Source organism: Gymnoscopelus microlampas (assembly GCF_963454915.1).
Source record: "Gymnoscopelus microlampas genome assembly, chromosome: 13".
NCBI lineage: Eukaryota > Metazoa > Chordata > Actinopteri > Myctophiformes > Myctophidae > Gymnoscopelus > Gymnoscopelus microlampas.
In genome coordinates, this window is record NC_139950.1 from 45243183 (window position 1) to 45264499 (window position 21317).

Consider the following 21317-nt stretch of genomic DNA (forward strand, 5'->3'; position numbering starts at 1 on the left):
GGAGGAGGAGGAGGAGGTGGTACTGTATGGGGGTGGACCGACACCATTATAAGTGCAGTGACCCGGGGCCAGTCACACACAGACAGACCTGTTATTAGTGCTGCTGAGCAGGAGGAATGAGGGTAGGGAGCCGCTTTTTAAGAGAAAAGGAAACAGTGAGTCACTTATAGGAAGAGAAGGAGAGAGTGCACGGGATCGGGGGGGCCGTCTGTCTCGCCTGCAACGTGACATGACAGTCACACCTACGTCAAATGAATTGCTCTGGGTGAGGTCTACAGTGTCAGGATAATCCTGCACAGTAAACTACTGTCTTCATTTAACTCGCCAGACTTGGCATTTGGTTACATTTGTTAATTTACTTCTTTTTATCATTTTGATCCCACTATTTTGTAACACTTTTATCACCCAGTGCCAATAGGCTCTATCACAGCAGCCATATAGAGGATATGCGTGTGACATCATCATCAAATCCGGAAGTTATGCAGGAATGCCTACTGAGTGTCAAAAAAATACTTTCTGGCCTTGACAGCCCATCCATCCAAACAGAAAAGTCATATCTGATTGCATTAAACAACATTAAACAATGTTAAACACACTTTGCATGTTGCTTTGCCACTCGATTTGCCACTCGATGTGCCATTCACTTTAAACATGCGCATATCCTCTATTATGAAGACATTCACAGGTGTTACCAATGATACTAATGAAGGCTCTGTTCCATTTAGTCTAGCACAGTGGTTTCCACGACCCCCATAACTCTGAGAGTGTACAAATGGAACCAAATGGACCCTTACGGGTCCATTTGGTTCCATTTGTACACTCTCAGAGTTACACACCTGTAAGGGGCCATTTGGAAGCCCATGAGGGTCCCTGGACCCCAACTGTAGACCCACTGGTGTAACAGAGTGTTTCCAGTGAGCCAACATGCACAATATCAGCACCCTGACTCTGTTTGACCAGAATGGAACAGAGCCTTCATTAGTATCATTGGTGACACCTGTGAATGTCTTCATAATATGGCTGCTGTGAATAGAGCCTATTGCCTAAGCTTGTAATCCTGGGCGCTACTCTCCCTCTGCCAGCCTGGGGAGAGCCCCGAACTGAGCTCATGGTTCCTTCAATGCATGAGGACGGAGTGAGCAGGCTGCTTCTTATCACCTGACAGGGGGGAGTTTCCCCCGGTTGGACGTAGCGTGTGGAAGGAACACGTTATTCCAACCCGTTCCTTTCCCCTCCATCAGGCACTCCGGCTGACCAGGGGGAGGCAGTATAGACCAGGATTACTGCATGTTTTTTTGTGAGGGTACCTACCCTAGGGGACACGGGGAGAACACGCAAACTCCACACAGAAAGTCGCCAACCCCACCACTAGGTTACATATAGAGGATGTTATGAAACGCAGGACACGAGTTGGACCGGTGCCCATGTGGTACGGCCATTATGATTCAGGGCCACTCGGGCAACCCATGAATGTGACAAGTTGCCACCTGATGACTCACCTGGATTGTGTGACAGTGACACATTCTTTGCCTCGTCTCTCAGACCGGCACAAATTGTGTTATACTAAGCTATTAGTGGTGTATACTTTCCTATAATCCCTATTAGAATGTGTGACTCAAAGTGTTACACCAGCACACAGGGGCAAACCTGGCACCCAAAGCCCATAATTAGGAGCAAAGTAATTATTATGTTGGGAGGCAGAACAGGACATCCTATCAACATTGACTTGATAACAGATTCATTGAGAGGATAATACCATGGCAGCGGTTTCGGGACCATTCATTCTCACTGTGCCAAAAGGACCTCTCTCTCTCTCTCTGTGTGTGTGTGTGTGTGTGTGTGTGTGTGTGTGTGTGTGTGTGTGTGTGTGTGTGTGTGTGTGTGTGTGTGTGTGTGTGTGTGTGTGTGTGTGTGTGTGTGTGTGTGTGTGTGTGTGTGTGTGTGTGTGTGTGTGTGTGTGTGTGTGTGTGTGTGTGTGTGTGTGTGTGTGTGTGTGTGTGTGTGTGTGTGTGTGTGTGTGTGTGTGTGTGTGTGTGTGTGTGTGTGTGTGTGTGTGTGTGTGTGTGTGTGTGTGTGTGTGTGTGTGTGTGTGTGTGTGTGTGTGTGTGTGTGTGTGTGTGTGTGTGTGTGTGTGTGTGTGTGTGTGTGTGTGTGTGTGTGTGTGTGTGTGTGTGTGTGTGTGTGTGTGTGTGTGTGTGTGTGTGTGTGTGTGTGTGTGTGTGTGTGTGTGTGTGTGTGTGTGTGTGTGTGTGTGTGTGTGTGTGTGTGTGTGTGTGTGTGTGTGTGTGTGTGTGTGTGTGTGTGTGTGTGTGTGTGTGTGTGTGTGTGTGTGTGTGTGTGTGTGTGTGTGTGTGTGTGTGTGTGTTTTATTACTATACTTGTGAGTACAAAATATCCCCACAAGTATATAGTAGAATTTGAGAAATAGACGCTGTGAGGACCATTTTCCTGAGAAATTGTTGTTTTATGGTAAAAAAAAAATAGATTTTTAGAGATGTAGGTTTACAATTCAAAAGATTCAGTATTGGGTTTAAGGATTAGACATTGAGAGGTTAGATTTAGGGTTTGGAAGTAGAGTCAAACGTGATTCACACTTAGTCGCGTGCCAGTGTCATGCACCGAAAAATATCCGATCTATAAGCTCACAACGCGTCGCAGCGCGACGCGTTGTGAGCTTATAAGATCAGATATTTTTCAGCTTTAGGCGTACGGTCAAAAATGGCATTTGTTAAAATTGCCGTCCTAAAATGTTGACGTCCTCACAAGTACAGTAATACAAACCTGTGTGTGTGTGTGTGTGTGTGTGTGTGTGCGCGCGTGCGTGTGCGTATGCTACTGTCTTTGTTACACTCGCTGAGCTGATTTGGTGCCACGGTGTTGGGTTTCTGAGATGGAGACAGACAGGATAGATGGTGGTCCGTCAGGGGAGAACGAGGGATTCTGGGGGTGATTGACGGCACCATACGGGGGGAGTGGAACCGGGCGAATAAAAAAAGCATAGTACCAGTGGGGGTGAACTCACACACATACTGCATGTATGTTGTCTAGAGAGGAAGCGAGTGTCCTTTGGTGTGGAGTGGGCTTTTTTTTTTGTTGGGGGGCCAGTGGATCAACGTCCACGGTGCTGAGGAGGTGTCAGATTTCATGGTCTCTTGACTGACAGGGGCAGACAGGCTCAGAGCCACCCAGCTCTCCTTTGTGAGAGAGGCTACAGTATATATATATATATATATATATATATATATATATACAGTACTACAGCAAAAGTAGTGCTAAATTAACCACTTTCAATCTCTAGACAATCAGAGATTTCCATCTACTGAGGTGAAATTTTTTCATCAAGGACCCCCGAAATGATTTGGCCGCGGACCCCCATCTCAAATGTTTGAACCCCAGAAGCAAAGATTTGAGTTACAAATGTTCGCTTAGAAAATATATATATTCAAAGGATTTGCACAAATGTTCACGATTTTTCAAAAATAGCAGATCTACAAGCTCATGAGCTTGTATATCTGCTATTTTTGAATAGCCAAAGTATAAAAGGTTAAAATTATTGTGATGCTAAATTAACACATTTTGCTGTGGACGCCCTGGAACCCATCGAGGACTTTACTTTGAGAACCAATGATTTAGTGAATGGTCTAAAACTGGGTGGAAAAAACTATTTGGAAATTAGAAAAATAACAGCATCGCAGAACCGTTGCAAAAAAACGTTAGGGCGGTGATGGTCCTTCATACTAGGACGGTTATCAGGATTTGTTTTCAAATCAGTGGGTGTAGTTTTTGGTAAGTGTTGGTTTTCTCTGCTGGTTCAAGCCCAGTCATTGAATTTAGATTTCCACAGACTTAACGTAGGCGGAGATCTCTAATGTGAGACTATCAACCCGTGGTGTGACTGATGTTCCTAAAAAAAAGGTCTAAAATAGCAGATCTACAAGCTCACATCACAACATATTGTGAGCTTGTATATCAATTATTTTCGCTGCGTGACCATTGTACAACTAAGTATAAAATAGGGCTTAAGTAATGGACCCGTAAGGGCAGAGAGAGATGGGATGTCTGACTGTGAGAGAAAGTACTGTGTGTGTGCGCGCACACGCGCGTGCATGTGTGTGTGTGTGTGTGTGTGTGTGTGTGCAAGACATGTCTGACCCTGCAGCAGGAGAGGCATTGTCTGCACAGACTGGCTGACGTACAGATGGGAGTCTAGGTCATTGAGCACTTAAACCCTATATACTTCATTGACCGGAGTACCCCAGGGGTCTATGTTCGGCCCCCTCCCTTTTCCCCCCCTTTTACCAAATGTCTGCCTAAAGGTTCCAGGCTCCAGAATAGGGGACACTTTGGGTTCATGTGGTGAAGGCTGTATAAAGGGCGGATGCATTCGGATGCCCAGCTCCGCCACAGGAAATGAATGCTCTTTATATATTGCAGGAACCAGGAGAAGAGGAGGAAGAGGAGGTGATCTATCGGAGCCTTTATCGACTGAGGCAGCTCCGGAAACACGAGATGCACAAAATGCTTGCATGGGAGACAGACTAACGGTAGCTCATTAAAATATGATACTGTGTTAGTGTGTGTTTTTGAAAAATGTGGCAGGCGGGGTTGTGTCGAATGAAATATTGAATACGAATGCAACGCAGATCTCTCCATCTGTGCGGCTGTGTCTCTCTATTTACTTTCTCTGTGTGTGTGTGTGTGTGTGTGTGTGTGTGTGTGTGTGTGTGTGTGTGTGTGTGTGTGTGTGTGTGCGTGTGTGTGTGCGCGCGCCAGCATCTCGAGGAGAGATGCCGTGCTGCTGATCCAGGACCAACAAAACGTGCCGGTGACAATAGAGATTCCTGACGCCACGGCAGGACACGCTCTTTACCGCAGGGACCCACAGAGTGACCAGGCCGGGACAAAAGGAGGGGGCGGGTGATGTGGAGAGAGAGAGAGAGAGAGAGAGAGAGAGAGTAGGGGGGGGAGTGTCTAAAACCTCCATTAGGAAACATAAGGGGATAATTACTCAAAATGACTATTCTCAACTGGCTGGGATTAGACCACCCTCCATTGAGAGCAGGATAGATTAACTCTCTCCATCGCAAACCCAGCTGCACACTCGGGCTAAAACTGCTCCACAAAAGAGTGGTGGTGGGGTTTTCTGATTGGGAGAGAGAGGGTGTGTGGGGGTTGTGGAGTGAACTACGGCCTCTAGTAGTACAGTACAAAGTACAGTACAAACCCCCCTCTCTCCACAACACACACGCAAAGTAGCACACACATGACCGCACGCACATTCAAATTTAATGCCGGGGGGGTGGTGGGGGGTTGGGTTGATTGCTCAAAGGGCGTGTGCGGCTTTATCGCCCGTTAAACGCGTGTTGGGGAAATACGACTGCATGTGTCATAACACGGGCCGACGGGGCCGATCGGAGTGCGGCGATGCGGAAGAAACGGGCGAACTAACTCGCAAAAACATGACAGAAAAGACAAATTGAGTCGATCCACGCGGACAGATGTTGCTTAGAGAGAGAGAGAGTGATTATGGATGATTTACGGCACAATCCGGCATAATCATACTGTTAGATAGAGAACATGTTTGTGTAACGGTACGGTATGTGTGTGTGTGTGTGTGTGTGTGTGTGTGTGTGTGTGTGCTGCTAGCGCTGTAAATTCCTCTCCTGTATGGTACGATAATGGCATAATAGCTCTTGTTACAAAGGCTGCAGTTAAGTGGTTTTTCCTATCTGAGGTCAGAACGAAGGAGCCTGCTCCCCGTCCATGTTCCAGGAACTGTTCTCTTATCAGACTGATACCCAGCTATTGTTAGGACGGACGTTAGCGGCCTGGGCTCTGTGTGCACGTACAGTACGTATGTTTCAGCCAGCGGTATTAAAATAACTACTACCACATCCATTCATAACTGTCCCGCAGCTATGTATTATGTAGGCCTTGTCTGCGTTATGCATGTCCTTAACCAGTGGTGTGAAGTAACTAAGTACAGTTAAATTAACACTGGAGATTTTACTGTGCACAAACACTGCTAATGGGAGACCAGACCATAGAGTCCTATAGAATCCATACAAACATGGCCACTCATAAACATGCATGTTTATGTAAATGATGTGTCATGTGCATATGTGGTCTCAGAACCACTCATTAATAAAGTCTCTTTCACGCCTACAGCTTGTCTAGAATGCAGCTGAAAGGATTTAAAAAAAAGGAAACGAGAGCATTTTACCAATTTACCTATAATTTGTTATAAATTACTGATAACATTTTAAAGCTCAGATGGGCTTGGCTACCAGCTATATTCCAGACATTTTAAACTCCCTATGTGCCGGATCACTCCCTGAGATCCTAAAATGCTACCTTTCGGGCTGTTTCTAAATCAAGATTAAGAAACAAAAGGTGATGAGACTTTCCATCAGGGCCCCTAGTCTCTCCTACAGTAAGAACCCTTCATGTTCATTTCTTGCGTTGTATTTATCACCTCTGATACACCTCTTCTGCTGTGCTCATCACTGTGATACACAACAATGTTTTGTTTGTGAGCAAATCTAATGATCAGGATGCACTGTGGAGGAGTATTAACAATGACACAGCCATCGTAAAGAAACATTGTAACCAGAAAGCATTTCAACAAATATTTGACCCATGTCTCACTTCCTACGTCTATTACCACAAGCTGAAAAAAAACACTGGCCCATTCATCACCACCCTAATAAATGCAGACACAAAGCATTCGGTGTGCTGATAATGGCCTAATCTATGAATCTGCTGTCACTGAATGACATGCAGAAAGATTCCCTGATGTTTAACATGATCTTCCATCCAATAAAACAAAAACAGACCCTTGTTCTGGATGGGAATCTTAATGACCTGGCAGACAATGTAGTTTGTTCTCTGTCATGATGGCAACTCATCAAAACTGGCGATTCATGTTTATTTCGTTTTTTTTTCTTTATCCGTGTCATTACGTCGGTTGATTTTTATTGATGCACTAAATCTTTTTTTTCTTTCTTTTTTTTTTTACAGCACATAAAGGGATTTCCCCTCAGGTCAGATGAGGGCTTGAGAAATACGATGCTATTTCTTGTGGCTCGGGTCTCTGGCTCACACTTTCAACACCACGAGTCCAAGCTAGGAGTCACAGTCCACTGACAACCACTACTGGAAGGAGATCACAGACCCTGGGTTGAACTTCAGCCCTCTCTCTGTTTCTCTTGGCTCTCTCTGTGTGTCTGTGTGTGTGTGTGTGTGTGTGTGTGTGTGTGTGTGTGTGTGTGTGTGTGTGTGTGTGTGTGTGTGTGTGTGTGTGTGTGTGTGTGTCTGTGTGTGTGTTTCTCGCCGTCTCTCCTTCTCTCTTTTTGGTTTAGTACCAGGAGCTCCGGACACAGTCTGTTCTTGTGATCAGCCTTTAAACAATTCCTAACTGTCAGCACGGGGGGGGTAAAAGAAAGAACATCCCAGTCAGACACAGGCGGAGATGGTGAAGGGGTGTGTGTGTGTGTGTGTGTGTGTGTGTGCGCGCATGGGGGTACATGGTCAGGGAGGAGACGTTATGGTTATGGTTTCCAGCTTTGCTAGTCAACCACTAGCAATGGCACAAACCCCCCACTTTGCTTCTTTAAACACAAAGCCCTATTTTTCCAACAGCAAACTGGTCCCCGAGGGCTTCAACATCACATTGTTATTTTATTCCATGTACACAGCAAAATCACCAGTGTTCATTTAATGCTGAGAGCCACGGCATAACTGAGGGGGTTGGTTATGCCTTAAGTCATTATACTCATAATTGCCAACAGTGCCAGCGATTTTTCATTTTTCAAGTAGTACTCTCCAAAAAACGCGGGCAAAAATCCTTGATTATGCAGGCTAAAACTCTTGATTATGCAGGCTAAAACTCTTGATTATGCAGGCTAAAATCCTTGATTTTGCGATGAAATGTGCAGTTTTTTTTGCAATTTTATGCGGTGAAATTGCGGGAAGTTGCGAATATGTGGAAAGTTGTTAAATATGCGGCAATATGCGAAATATGCGATATGTGAAAAGTTGCGAAATATGTGAAAAGTTGCGAAATATGCGAAGCGCATATTATGCGATGTGATGCGCATATTATGCCATGCGATGCGAAGCGCATATTATGCGATGTGGTGGGCATATTATGCCATGCGGCCTTTTTGAAAAAACGTTACCCCCGCATAATTATGCGCCATTTTGCTGATTATGCGGTAAATTCTGCGATCACATAATCGCATTTTTCTGGAGGGTCTAAGATATTAATCTTTAGTATGATCGATCCCCTGATGGTTGGTAATCACGGGGGCTTTCACTGTGCTTCCGCGAAAAAGAAGAAAAGAAATGTCATCGCAACCTGCCGTTCACTTCTTACAGGGCTGTTGAAAATAGCTAGGTCTCGCCAAAGAAATGCAGGGGGAAAAAAGGGAACTCAAGATACAGCCATTTCCCCGTTGACGCTATAACCAGGAAGTGGATGAAGCATTAAATCTTGTGATCACGTGATCTCCTTGATCTCTCTGTGTCTGAGCCTGAAATGGTGGCTCATAGGTCGCGTAACAGCGCCATCTAGTGGTAGACACTGAAAACACGGTTTGAACGTGTACATGTCATTGGCAGTCTGGGCTTTGGAATGAAAAAATGGACGTGTTACACGTAAATGGCACCGAATGAGTTAATGGCATAACGTGTTGGGAAAGTGGGGTGGGTGTGGTCAAGCTGTTGTTGGGGGGGAAGAGCGGGGGGGTGGGGGGGGGACCCATCATGAATACGATGTCAGAGCGAAAAGGGTCAGTGTTAATCTAGACCTAAATAATTACATGGCTGGAAGGTGAATTACAGTGCTCAGTCATTTCCACACAAAAGCCCCTTTTTGAGGCGATGCGGGGGAAAGGGGAGAGTGTTACACAAATGGAGAAAAGAACCGATACAAGAAACACATGCACGGTGAGGGTGGCACACACAGATCCAGTTTCCTCCTTTAGGAGGCGGAGGAGGAGGAACAGGAAGCCACAAAGAACAAGGTACCAAACACGACACAAACATTCCTCCAGTACTCGTACTGACACTCTATACGGGTGACTTTTGTTTTGGCTTTTTTTTTTCTCCATCCTAGAAATTGGATCGGTCCATTGTTTGGCAAAAAACTCAGAAACCCCAGGAGGGCCAGGCAGCAATTATAACTATAGAATCTCCCATAAGGGGCAGAGAGTAAACATTCAGAATGTTCTCGGCTGAAGATACAGTAGAGGGAGAGAGGGGTGTGAGGGGGGGACGAAAGGTGACACTCACACCAGTGTTGATTTCGTCGACTAAAACGATGACGAAAAATGTTCGCCGACTACCTTTTTTTCACTGACGAAAAACTAAATAAAAAAACGAAATAAAAACTAAGCTATGATGACTAAAACTAAGACTAAATATATTGACAATTTCGTCAACAAATAAAAACTAGACTAAAATGTTTGGGAGGAACTAGTGGAGTCGTTTTACGTTTGGTTGCGCTCAGGTGTGAAAATAGCAGATCGACAAGATCTGCAAGAAAAAAGCAGATCTACAAGCTCACAACGCGTCGCAGCGCGACGCGTTGTGAGCTTGTAGATCTGCTATTTTCAGCATGCAACCAAGTGTAAAATCAGCCATTACGACGACGTCACGGCACCGCCAACATACATTTTAGTCGTCTAAATCAAGTGTAGATTTAGTCGAGTATAATCTTATGATATTCAGTCGACTAAAACTAGACAAAAACTAAAACATTTCAAAATGACTAAAGCTAAATGGAATTTTATTCAAAAGACTATAGAGTACAGAAGTCCTGACGTCACTCGTTCATCCCCTGGTTCGTAAAGTAATTTCTCTATGGAGAATAACATTGGGTCATCTTAGAATCATATAAGAATTGTGTTCCAAAAATAAACAAACTGTCTCGGCGATATTGTCAGGGAGGTGGCTCTGTATCGTTTATGATAGTCAGTCACTTATATTTGATACAGTCTGTTTCTGGCGAAAATGTAACTAATTCGGCGGAAGTAACATTATCGTTTTCTCACCGTCAGTTGATGCTTCATATCCATATGAGTCAAACCGCCGGGATCATTTATTTAATTTTGGAACACAGTTCTTATTTGACGCAATAGTAAAGACGTCTATGGGAATTCAGAATGGGGGTGGAAAACCGCGAACCAGGTAGGATGTGTAAATTACGTCAGACTTCGGTGCTCTATGACCAAAACTAAATCAAAATGTGCCGTCAAAATCAACCCTGCCAACTCACACTTGATGTTGAAGGACGCGTTGGTGGAGTGGAGCTCCTCGGCCGTGACGGCGTTGTGGGCCACGCACTCGAAGTTGCCGGCGTCCGTCTTGCGGTCGACCGCCGTGAACTTGAGGTTGCTGCCCTCCTGGAAGCGGCGCTCCGTGTTCTCCAGGGCGCGGCCGTTGTGCAGCCAGCCGTACGTGATGTCCGCCGGGTCGCTGACCTCGCAGCGCAGCATGGCGCTGCGCCCGTGCAGGGCGTCCTGGGACTTGGGCTCTTTGGTGAACTGGATGGCGGAGGCTTGGATGGACAGAACTGAGAGAGAGAGAGAGAGAGGGGGGGAGAGAGAGTGAGGGAAAGAAATAAAAAAGAAAGGATTAGAATGAGGCTACTGTTTGCATTTTTTTACTGTGTTTTCCATTCATTAGGCCTTCTGCCACTTGGACTCATTTTGAGCTTTGGGCGTTATTGGTTAAGTGCAAATCATTATCATCATAAAATTATCGTAATGTCTTAATAACACTTAGTGAATTTGTGTCTAATGAAAAGGAGTAAAAAAAGGATGGGTTTTACGACATATATGTGTGCTCATAATAAACGTGCATGCGCACGCACACTAAAAACATGCTTGCCTAAGACAGGATGCGGCACTAATACGACCACAGACGCACTTAAATCTTTTATTTCCACTGGCTCAACGTTTTGGGGGCCCAGCGGTGAGAGAAATAATTTCTGCTCTATTTAGCCACATCTCACTAGAGAATAGAAGAGCTGGATTTTTTTACACCGATTCTGGTCAAAGACAATATAAGTCTCTAGACCACAGATATGAATGGATAGAACAAGGTGAGAGAACACTACAGATAAATGCCATCATATGCTAGGCTGACGTGCAAACATTTAATTTACTGCAGATTCAGTTCAGTCTTCATTACATTTAGTTTTCATAGATTTGTGGATTAAGTAAGCTATCAATGAGTAAGGGACTGACCGGTTCTCTGTCTGAACTCTGCAGCTGCACTCTGCCTTCTTGTTTGGACAAATGCCACCACAAATTCATCAATAACCAACGGCTCAGTGTGACAGGGGGGGGGCATGCGTTCCGATGGCCTCTCTGCATCACACAATGTTATCATACCAGATGTCAAGGCTTGTTATCACAGTGGAAAGGTCCACTGGTAGAGGCAACTTTAAGCAAACCACCTGTGTGTGTGTGTGTGTGTGTGTGTGTGTGTGTGTGTGTGTGTGTGTGTGTGTGTGTGTGTGTGTGTGTGTGTGTGTGTGTGTGTGTGTGTGTGTGTGTGTGTGTGTGTGAGTGCGTGCGTGCGTGCGTGCGTGCGTGCGTGCGTGCGTGCGTGCGTGCGCGCTGTGGGTTTCGTGCGGCTTCTCGTCCCTTAGGGCTGAAGCCAAGTAAATGGGAGATCTTTCAATAGGGTTAAATCAAGCAGCCTCTTTTCAGATGAGCTGTAGGTATTGCCTCCTGTCTTCTCCTCTCCTTCTCTCTGCCTGACTGTCCATCTTTTCATCAGACCAGCCTTTGTCTGGCTGGCCACAGGTGGCTCGTTGGCCGGGCCGACACATGGGTATATAAAGATTAAAGACAGACAGACATACATACAGGCAGGCATGGACTAAGACTACTGTACTTAAATGAGTGACTGTTTTCTGCTACAACAGGAACAATGACATTGAAGAAGCTGTTCATTAAATCAGACTTTTACCTTCAATTCATTTGTGCAGACCTAGTCATGTCTGAGAGACAAGCAAACCATGCTGCATATTACAATAGGCAAGGTTATACAAGCCCTGCCTCTACCATAAGACTATAACAGGTACAAAAAGCACTTTCAAATCCAAACCACTTCCTCTTAAACACCCATACAGATCGCAACAGTTCACATTTTTTAACCAATCATCTACAGCAGTGGTTCTCAAACTTTATCATGTCAAGGACCCCCAAAATTATATGTATTTGGCCGCGGACCCCCATCTCAAAATATCTTTTTCCAGAGACCCCCAGAAGCAAAGGTTTGAGTTACAAATGTTCGCTTTTAAAAAAAAAATCGCACAAACGTTCACGATTTTTCAAAAATAGCAGATCTACGAGCTTGTAGATGTGCTATTTTTGAATAGCCAAAGTATAAAATATGGTAAAAGCGGTACATTTTGCTGGGGACCCCCCTGGTATCCCCCCAAGGACCCCTGGGGACCCCCCCGGACCGCACTTTGAGAACCAATGATCTACAGTACATATCTGTACCATCTGTGTACAAATGGAAGAAGAACCACTAGGAGTCCTCCATAATTTTTAACCACTTTAAAGTTCATATACCTAGTTGACCGGGTTCCACGGGGACTCTACATTACATCGGCTAGTATTTCCCTCTGCACCAAATCAGTTTGCCGAAAATAGCCGATCTACAAGCTTGTTGGGCTTGTGTTGGGCTTCTCCCCAGAATTAGGGACGCTAGGGTTCATGTGGTTAATCTGTGATCATATACTATTGGCAGACAGTCATCAGCATAGCTCCATGTGTGCCGTGCCAAGCAGCACATGGCCCGGTTGTGCCAACAAACATAATATTGTAGCTCTGCTGTAGAGAGAACTTATCAGCCTGGGTCTACAGATAGACACACAGCAGAGCTGATCGCTTCATCTGAGACATATGCTGACATATACGCGTGTGTGTGTGTGTGTGTGTGTGTGTGTGTGTGTGTGTGTGTGTGTGTGCGCACACCTCTGTGTTTGTATTATTATACTTGTGAGGACCAAACGTCCCCACAAGTGTAGCAGAATTTGAGGAATAGGCGTTGTGAGGACCATTTCCCCTGGTCCTCGCAAGAAAAAATGGTTGTTTTATGGTTGAAATCATTTTTAGAAATAAGTTAACAATTAGAAAAAGACTCAGGTTGGGGTTAGGTTTAGGATTAGATATTTAGAGGTTAGTTTTAGGGAGTTGGGGTTAGATTTTCCCCTATTTTATACTTAGTTGTGCGGCGATGTCATACACATAAAATAGCCGATCTACAAGCTCACAATGTGAGCTTGTAGATCTGCCATTTTTCGGCTTTAGACTTGCGGTTAAAAATGCTCCACAAATCAATCATAAAATTGGCTTCCTCAAATGTTATGATGTCCTCACAAGTATAGTAAAACAAACGTGTGTGTGTGAATGCGTTTGTAGGTTCCGATTAGTACAGAGTGGGATTGGCTCCCAACAGGAGAAGTCCCAACAGAGACAGAGCAAAGAGATAAGGCTCTCTCACACATACCACAGAGTGACAGACGGAGAGACACAGAGTGGGGGAGAGAGAGAGTGTGTGTGTGTGTGTGTGGGGGGGGGGGGGGGGGGGGGTAGAGTACAGGGAATGTGAGGCAAAGTCTATCATGTCTGTGGAACTCTGCCAAGTTTACTGTAGTGTTCAAACACAGAAGGCACCCTGACCTACATAACCCAAATGTACACCCAGCCCTGCCTTTCTACCACTCATATAAACAGACGCGCACGCACACGCACACACACACACACACACACACACACACACACACACACACACACACACACACACAGTAAGGTAAACACATGGTCACATTGTTGGCAGCACGTCCTGTAAACATTTCATCTGTCCATGTCCAATAGAATCAATGCTCTGGGTTTGAGGCCTCATTCTTTTCAAAGAGTCACACAAAGACAGCGGAAGGGAAGGGAATGCTCGTCTGACTCTGTAGTGACATTTCAAAGAGATAAGCGGGCCAAAAGTTATCTAAACTCCCACCCAGCAAGGGCCCTTCAAAGGAGGGAGGGAGAGGGAGAGGGGGAGAGAGGGGGGTGGGGGGGAGAGACAGACAGACAGGCAGACAGACAGACAGACAGAGAGACAGACAGACAGACAGACAGACAGACAGACAGACAGAGAGAGTGTGCCTGTGTTCAAAATGTTATTTTAGTGAAAGTACAAAAGTATTGGCATCAAAATATGCTTGAAGTACCAAAAGTAAAAGTACTAAAATGTTTGAAAATAGCATATCTACAAGCTCACAACGCGTCGCACCGTGAGCTTGTAGATCTGCTATTTTCAAATAGCCTACTGTAGGTATAAAATAGGGCTAAAGTGGTTAATGTATGTTTTATAATGTAATAATTTATACCTTCAAAGTAACTAAAGTTCTAAAATAATTGTAGTGGAGTAAAAGTACAACATTTGTCTCCGAGATAGAAATTGGAAATACTCAAGTAAAGTACAGATACCTCAAAATTGTACTTAAGTACAGTACTTGAGTAGATGTACTTAGTAACTTTACACCAATGCAGACAGACAGACAGATAGACAGACAGACAGATAATGGGAAAGCAGCAGCAAAGAGGGGGGGATTGCTACGGTAGTATTCCTGTGCCAACACATTCCGAGTCTGTGTATTGAGTGTGTGTGAGTGAGAATTATTCCGGTGGACAATGGAAATAAATGACACATCATCACCGCCACAATAAAAGAACAATGGCCAACTCCGTTCAACCATAAAGTTTTACACTTCATAGCTTTTTAGCCCCAAACGACGAAGGTGCATTGTTGTACAGTTGCCTGGAAACAGTGGCGTAAACACACAAACTAGCAAACACAAACAATTCCTTGTGAGTGGGAAAGAAGAATGCAAATCTCTCAACAACAACTTGAAGCTGCGAAGAACCAGTGCTGATTTCGTCGACTAAAACTATGACGGAAAATGTTGGCGCTGCGACGCGTTGTGAGCTTGTAGATCGGCTATTTTCAGCATGCAACCAAGTGTAAAATCAGCCATTACGACGCCATCAAGGCACAGCCAAAATACAAGTTTAGTCGACTAAATCAACTGTAGATTTAGTCGACTAAAATCTTATGATATTTAGTCGACTAAAACTAGAAAAAACTAAAACATTTCAGATGACTAAAATATGACTAAAACTAAATGGAATTTTATTCAGAAGACTATGACTAAAACTAAATCAGAATTTGCTGTCAAAATCAACACTGCGAAGAACCAAAGAGCTGCTCTGCCTGCTCCATCTCATGAGGGTTTCCATATCGCAGGCTAAAAAGGCTTGTTGGCGCTGAAAACCGATCGTTATACAGTACACGTTACCTGGAAGGAGCCAACTGGATGATAGGCTAATGGACTCGGATAAATAGCGATCGCCATGCAATATTAATACTCTACATTTCAAAGCAGCTTGCATTACACCGGAATTTTCAATCTGGGTGTCTGGAACACGGAGTAAGTTGGGAGTGACGGCAACTGGGTTAACCCATTAAGACCTGGAATGCATCGGTGTCATTTTTAGATTTCTTTGGCTATATTAAAAAAATAGCAGATATACAAGCTCATAGAGTGCCGCGCTATGAGCTTGTAGATCTGCTATTTATTTTTTTATTTTTATCGTGAAAATGTGTGCATATCTTTGAATATATATATACTGTATACACTTTTAACTCAAATCTTTGCTTCTGGGGGTCCCTGGAACAAAATATTTTGAGATAGGGTCCGCGGTCCAAAAATACATATCATTTTTTTGGGTGGTCCTTGACATGAAAAAGTTTGAGAACCACTGATATATATAGCAACATAAGTTTAAAAAATAAAACTGTTAGGATTTAGAAGGCATTTGTAGAATCCCCCAGAAGCAAAGATTTGAATTAAAAATGTTTGTTTAAAAGAAATATATATATTCAAAGATTTGCACAACTTCTCAAAAATAGCAGATCTACAAGCTCATAGCGCGGCACTCGGTGCCGCGCTATGAGCTTGTATATCTGCTATTTTTGAATAGCCAAAAGTATAAAATAACGCTTTAAGTGGTTTACACAGATGCGTTCCCGGGTTTTAACGGGTTAAAGAGAGAGCGAAAGTGCTGAGAGGGGTAAAATGTCAACACAGGAGGGATTGGGCTTATTTCCTACTCCGCTGCAGTGCAGGCGCCCATTAAAGCCCATCTCTGCTGCCTGTCTGTCTATAGATCTATCTATCTGGCTGTCAAGGCAGGCAGGAGTGGTTTTGAAAGTTATGCCTGACAGACAGAACCAGCGTTAATGGGCTCATCAGGAGCAGCAAGCAGCCTGCCTCTCCATCCTCCTCAGCCCCATGTCATCTGTACTCACACACAGACTGTGATGGCTGAATTTCATCACACCGACATACAAAAAAGCTCAGAAAGACAAAAATAGGGCATAGAGCAGGGTTCCCCAATTAGTTTTCCCCAAGGGCCAAAATTATGTCTGGGGTACCAAGCCGAGGGCCAGGGGTATTGTGCCCGCGCGCGTGCGTGCACCGAAATCGTGCACGCGCGATTTTTTTAATGTGTTTTATTCTTTTTTTTTCTCTCTAATCTCGCTAATTTGACTCTGTGTTATTTTAGATTCTTAAATCCTGTGTTGAGGGTCACACAAGGAAAAAAAATGCACTCCGGATAGAAAATAAGTTGAGAACCAACCATTTAAAAAAATAATAATAATCAAAACATTTTCTTTTCTTCAATTTCAGTTTTTTTAAATCACAGGAGTCGTCGCGGGCCGGACAGTTGCCTCTCGCTGGCCACAAATGGCCCGCGGGCCGCCTATTGGGGAACCCTGGCATAGATGTACGTGTGTATTCACATACGTACAGTAGTAGGCACACACACACACACACACACACACACATACACACACACACACACACACACGTTGAGACAGGACAAAGCTGTACACCGAGGCCATGTCGGACACAAACGTAGGGCTCTACAATGATGATTCAAATGATAGTCCTGATTATTTTTCCTGAATATTGTCACGATTATCTAATCTATGCTGACAATTTTCAACGATTGCAGCTTTAAATTCATCCCTTGGAAACAGTAGTGTTCAGTTAGGCCTAAATAATACATCAGGTCATAACAAAGCAGTTTTTTTTTTTTTGTTGGATTATCTGCATTCTGCACCCAGCTACAGCATAGTAGCAGCTACAGTTTTCACAGTAAACCCTATTGGTGGAATCTGGTATTGCAATAGCCGCTTCTTTTCCACGAGAATCTGAGGAGTTTCACTGGGAGGGTATGTGGAGGAACATGCTATACCTCTCAGTTTAGCTCCCTGCTGCAGTGTTCATTTTGTTGACTAAGACTAGAAGACTAAGATTTTGATATTTAGTCGACTAAGACAGGGGTCTTCAACCTTTTCAGGCCAAGGACCCCTTGAGACAGAGATGAAGCAGGGACCCCCTCTACATATTGTATAAAATTGCGAGGCGTTGTGAGCTTGTAGATCTGCTATTTTTGGCAATTGTTCACCTCAGAAAAGGGATGCTAGGGTTCCAGTGGTTAATGTAAAAAAAAAATCATATCACACAAAGATTTGGCGGACCCCCTGTAGTAACTCTGAGGACCCCCTAGGGGTCCCGGACCCCCTGTTGAAGACCCCTGGACTAAGACTAAACTATTTCAGATGAATAAAATAGGACTAAAACTAAAATGGTGTGTTATTCAAAAGAAAAAGACTAAATCAGAATTTGCTGTCAAACCATGCCCTCCCCTGCTGGCTTACCGATTGTGTAAGTTGGAGCACCCGGCCAGAGTAGAAAATCAAACCTAATTTTCCCTTGCTGTGATGTGGGCAGGTACTTTACCCTTGGATGCGCAACATTTTCACAGATTTAATTATATCATTTTTCATATTCTTGTGTTTACATATCACTGTCTAACAATGGACTCACAGATAAAGCCAAAGTGCGAGTATGTGATCTTGGAGTGTCTGGTTACAGAGGAACCTGCAACATGATGGTGTCCAGCAGACCATCATCACACACGGCTGTGGAGAAGCTGATACCATCTCTGGGACTCTCCCACACAGTCATCACTGGGTGACTGACAACACACTAATACATAAACGACTCACACTCAACGCATGCACACTCACACTCCGATATGCCCATATTAACTCGTATTAACACAGACCGTGTACAACAACCCAAATGAACCTTTCAAATGTTCCCACACAGAAACACCACTGACATGCACACACACGTTACGTACAAAGCACAAACACGCCGGCTGTGAGATCTCGAATAGCCCCCATGAATGTGGTTTATTATCGTCCCCGCAATGGAGCAAATCTAAACAACACAGCTGCTCTGAAAGACATTTCAGAGTGTCTGATGAGTAGCATAAGCACTCTTTCTTTCTATCGCACACACACACACACACACACACACACACACACACACACACAGATGGTCATGATGAGGGTATAAGTGTCTCTCGCTAGGGACACTTCGACACATATACTGGGTGGACCGGGGGTTGAGCCGGTGACCTTTCAGACGACCTCTCTACCCACTAAGCAACAGCTGCCCCACTTCAACATCAACGTTGCCTGTTCCACAACAGAGATGTTGCACGATGTTGCCAGCAGTGTTGATTTTGACAGCAAATTTTGATTTAGTTTTAGTCATAGTCTTTTGAATAAAATTCCATTTAGTTTCAGTCATATTTTAGTCAACTGAAATGTTTTTTTTTGTTTTTGTCTGATTTTAGTCGACTAAATATCATAAGATTATAGTCGACTAAATCTACAGCTGATTCAGTCTACTAAAATGAATTGTGACGGCTGATTTTACACTTGGTTGCATGCTGAAAATAGCCGATCTACAAGCCCACAACGCGTCGCAGAGCGACGCGTTGTGGGCTTGTAGATCTGCTATTTTCAGAGCACAACACCCGAGCGCAACCAAACATAAAATGACTTATTTTTGTTCTACTGGCTCTCTTCTCCACTAGTCCTTTCCCTAACATCTTAATCTAGTTTTCATTTGTTGACGAAATTGTCAGTATGTTTAGTCTTAAATTTAGTCATTGTTTTATTTAGTTTTTATTTAATTTTCGTCAGTGAAAAAAGGCAGTCGACGAACATTTTTCGTCATAGTTTTAGTCGACGAAATCAACACTGGTTGCTAGTAGTCACTATATGAGCCATCTAGTATCTTCATCGTCCTCTGCCACTCCTCATGTGCGAAGACATGATTACACCGCCAATGATCCCTCACAGTCCCCTCCCCTCCCTCCCTTAAAATCTACGTGACCCAATTATGGATAAAAGCAGCAGGACTCCGGATAACATCTCTCCTCTCTTTGCTCAACTCAAACACTGATAACTAACAGCGACTTCAAAGGAAAACTAAAAAAAAGAGGTGGGGGGTTGTCTTTGGCAGAGTCGCAATTGGAGTGTCACTGATTGGTTCATTCATTATTAACTCCGAGGGTTCACATGAGATCTGAGGAAAAGTGAACCGTGATTTGAAAGGAAGGAGGGAATCGAACAACTTGTTTAGTCAATGTCAAGTACAAGAAATAAAATACAAAAGAAGAAGTAGGCTGGAACGCATCTGTGTCACTTTTTCATTTGAGCTAAAAAGCATTATTTTACACTTTGGCTATTCAAAAATAGCAGATCTACAAGCTCATAGCGCGGCACCGAGTGCCGCGCTACGAGCTTGTAGATCTGCTATTTTTGAAAAATCTTGAAAATGTGTGCAAATCTTTGAATGTATATATTCTTGTAAAGGAAACATTAACTCAAATCTTTGCTTCTGGGGGTCCCTGGCTGGAACTAAATATTTTGAGATGGGGGTCCGCTGCCAAATTCATATCATTTTGGGGGTCCTTGACATGAAAAGGTTTGAATCGTAACCTCAGGCCTCAATGGGTTCAAAAAGGAGGGGGGGGGGTGGATTCATTAGTTTTGATGCATGCCGCATTAAAATTGCCATTATCCTGAAAGGGGGGATGACTTCTACCGGTCGGAGGAAACCGGAGAGCTGTGACGCAGGTAATGAGGTCATCTTTCCCAAAAGCACTCCATTACAGTCAGGGCACGTGGGCTCGCAGCGAAAAAAAAAGTTCTATGTCCTGAGCAATTTAAGTAATCACCACGGATTCCCACTTTTGCTCTGGAATGCCTAGCTATTGGATTAGCATTCCTAAAATGTTTGAGTATTTGTGTGTGTGTGTGTGTGTGTGTGTGTGTGTGTGGGGGGGGGGGGGGTTAGATGGATATTAATGTACTGCCGACAAATAAGTCTCAAATAAGTCTAAGTGTTTGAGCCTAATGGTAACCAGATGGGTGAAAGTTGCTGAACGTCAATTGAGCCTACATTTGTGTGTGACTGACAACTTACCTTGATCTGTGTCTTGAGTAAACCCATATGATCTGATACTTCCAAGCAGGATAGAGAGTAGGCTACACAACAGTTTAGATAGAGTAGGCTGGTCTTGCAGTATTTACAGGTATTATTATTTAGACTGAAGTCTGATGCGTAGTGTGGTATTTCAAAAGCACATACAAGCCAAGCGTTCAACCTTGAAGTCTATACTGTCGTAGTCCATTCTTTCTGACAAAATGACTGAAATAATGACTGTGTGACAGTGACACAATATCATTTGCTTTAACATCATACCATGTTAAAGAATATGAATGATAGAACAGTTGAATCGCATATGTAGCGGACATGTGTGCTGCAACAGACAGATAACATCTGTTTGAGAGAGAGTTGTTTAAAGGAGAAACTGAATGGCTCAAGTGTTTGCAGTCTGAGATACATTGAGAAGGGAATATCAAAGGAAAGATTCTGCAACCACACCAGCACCTCCTGACTGAACTGTCATGGTCTGTAAGCAAGTCGCTGTGTGTGTGTGTGTGTGTGTGTGTGTGTGTGTGTGTGTGTGTGTGTGTGTGTGTGTGTCGACTACCTTTTTTCACTGACGAAAACAAAATAAAAACTAAGCTACGATGACTAAAACTAAATATTGACAATGTCGTCAACAAATAAAAACTAGACTAAAATGTTAGTGAGTGACTAGTGGAGAAGAGATCCAGTAGAACTAAAAGACAAGTCATTTTATGTTTGGTTGCGCTCAGGTGTTGCGCTCTGAAAACAGCAGATCTACAAGCTCTCGCAACGCGTCGCAGCTTGTAGATCGGCTATTTTCAGCATGCAACCAAGTGTTAAATCAGCCATTACGACGCCATCAAAATACATTTTGGTCAACTAAATC

At 43.9% G+C, this 21317-nt stretch overlaps 1 protein-coding gene across 1 annotated transcript in view; it reads right to left on the reverse strand.

The window, feature by feature from the left end:
* The window catches only part of ptk7b (protein tyrosine kinase 7b), a 138448-nt gene that overhangs the window by 48841 nt on the left and 68290 nt on the right, over positions 1-21317 (reverse strand). The window contains exon 2 of the mRNA XM_084076880.1: positions 10280-10576. Within this exon, the coding sequence (XP_083933006.1) occupies positions 10280-10576 (297 nt within the window). The remainder of the gene's footprint in view (positions 1-10279; positions 10577-21317) is intronic.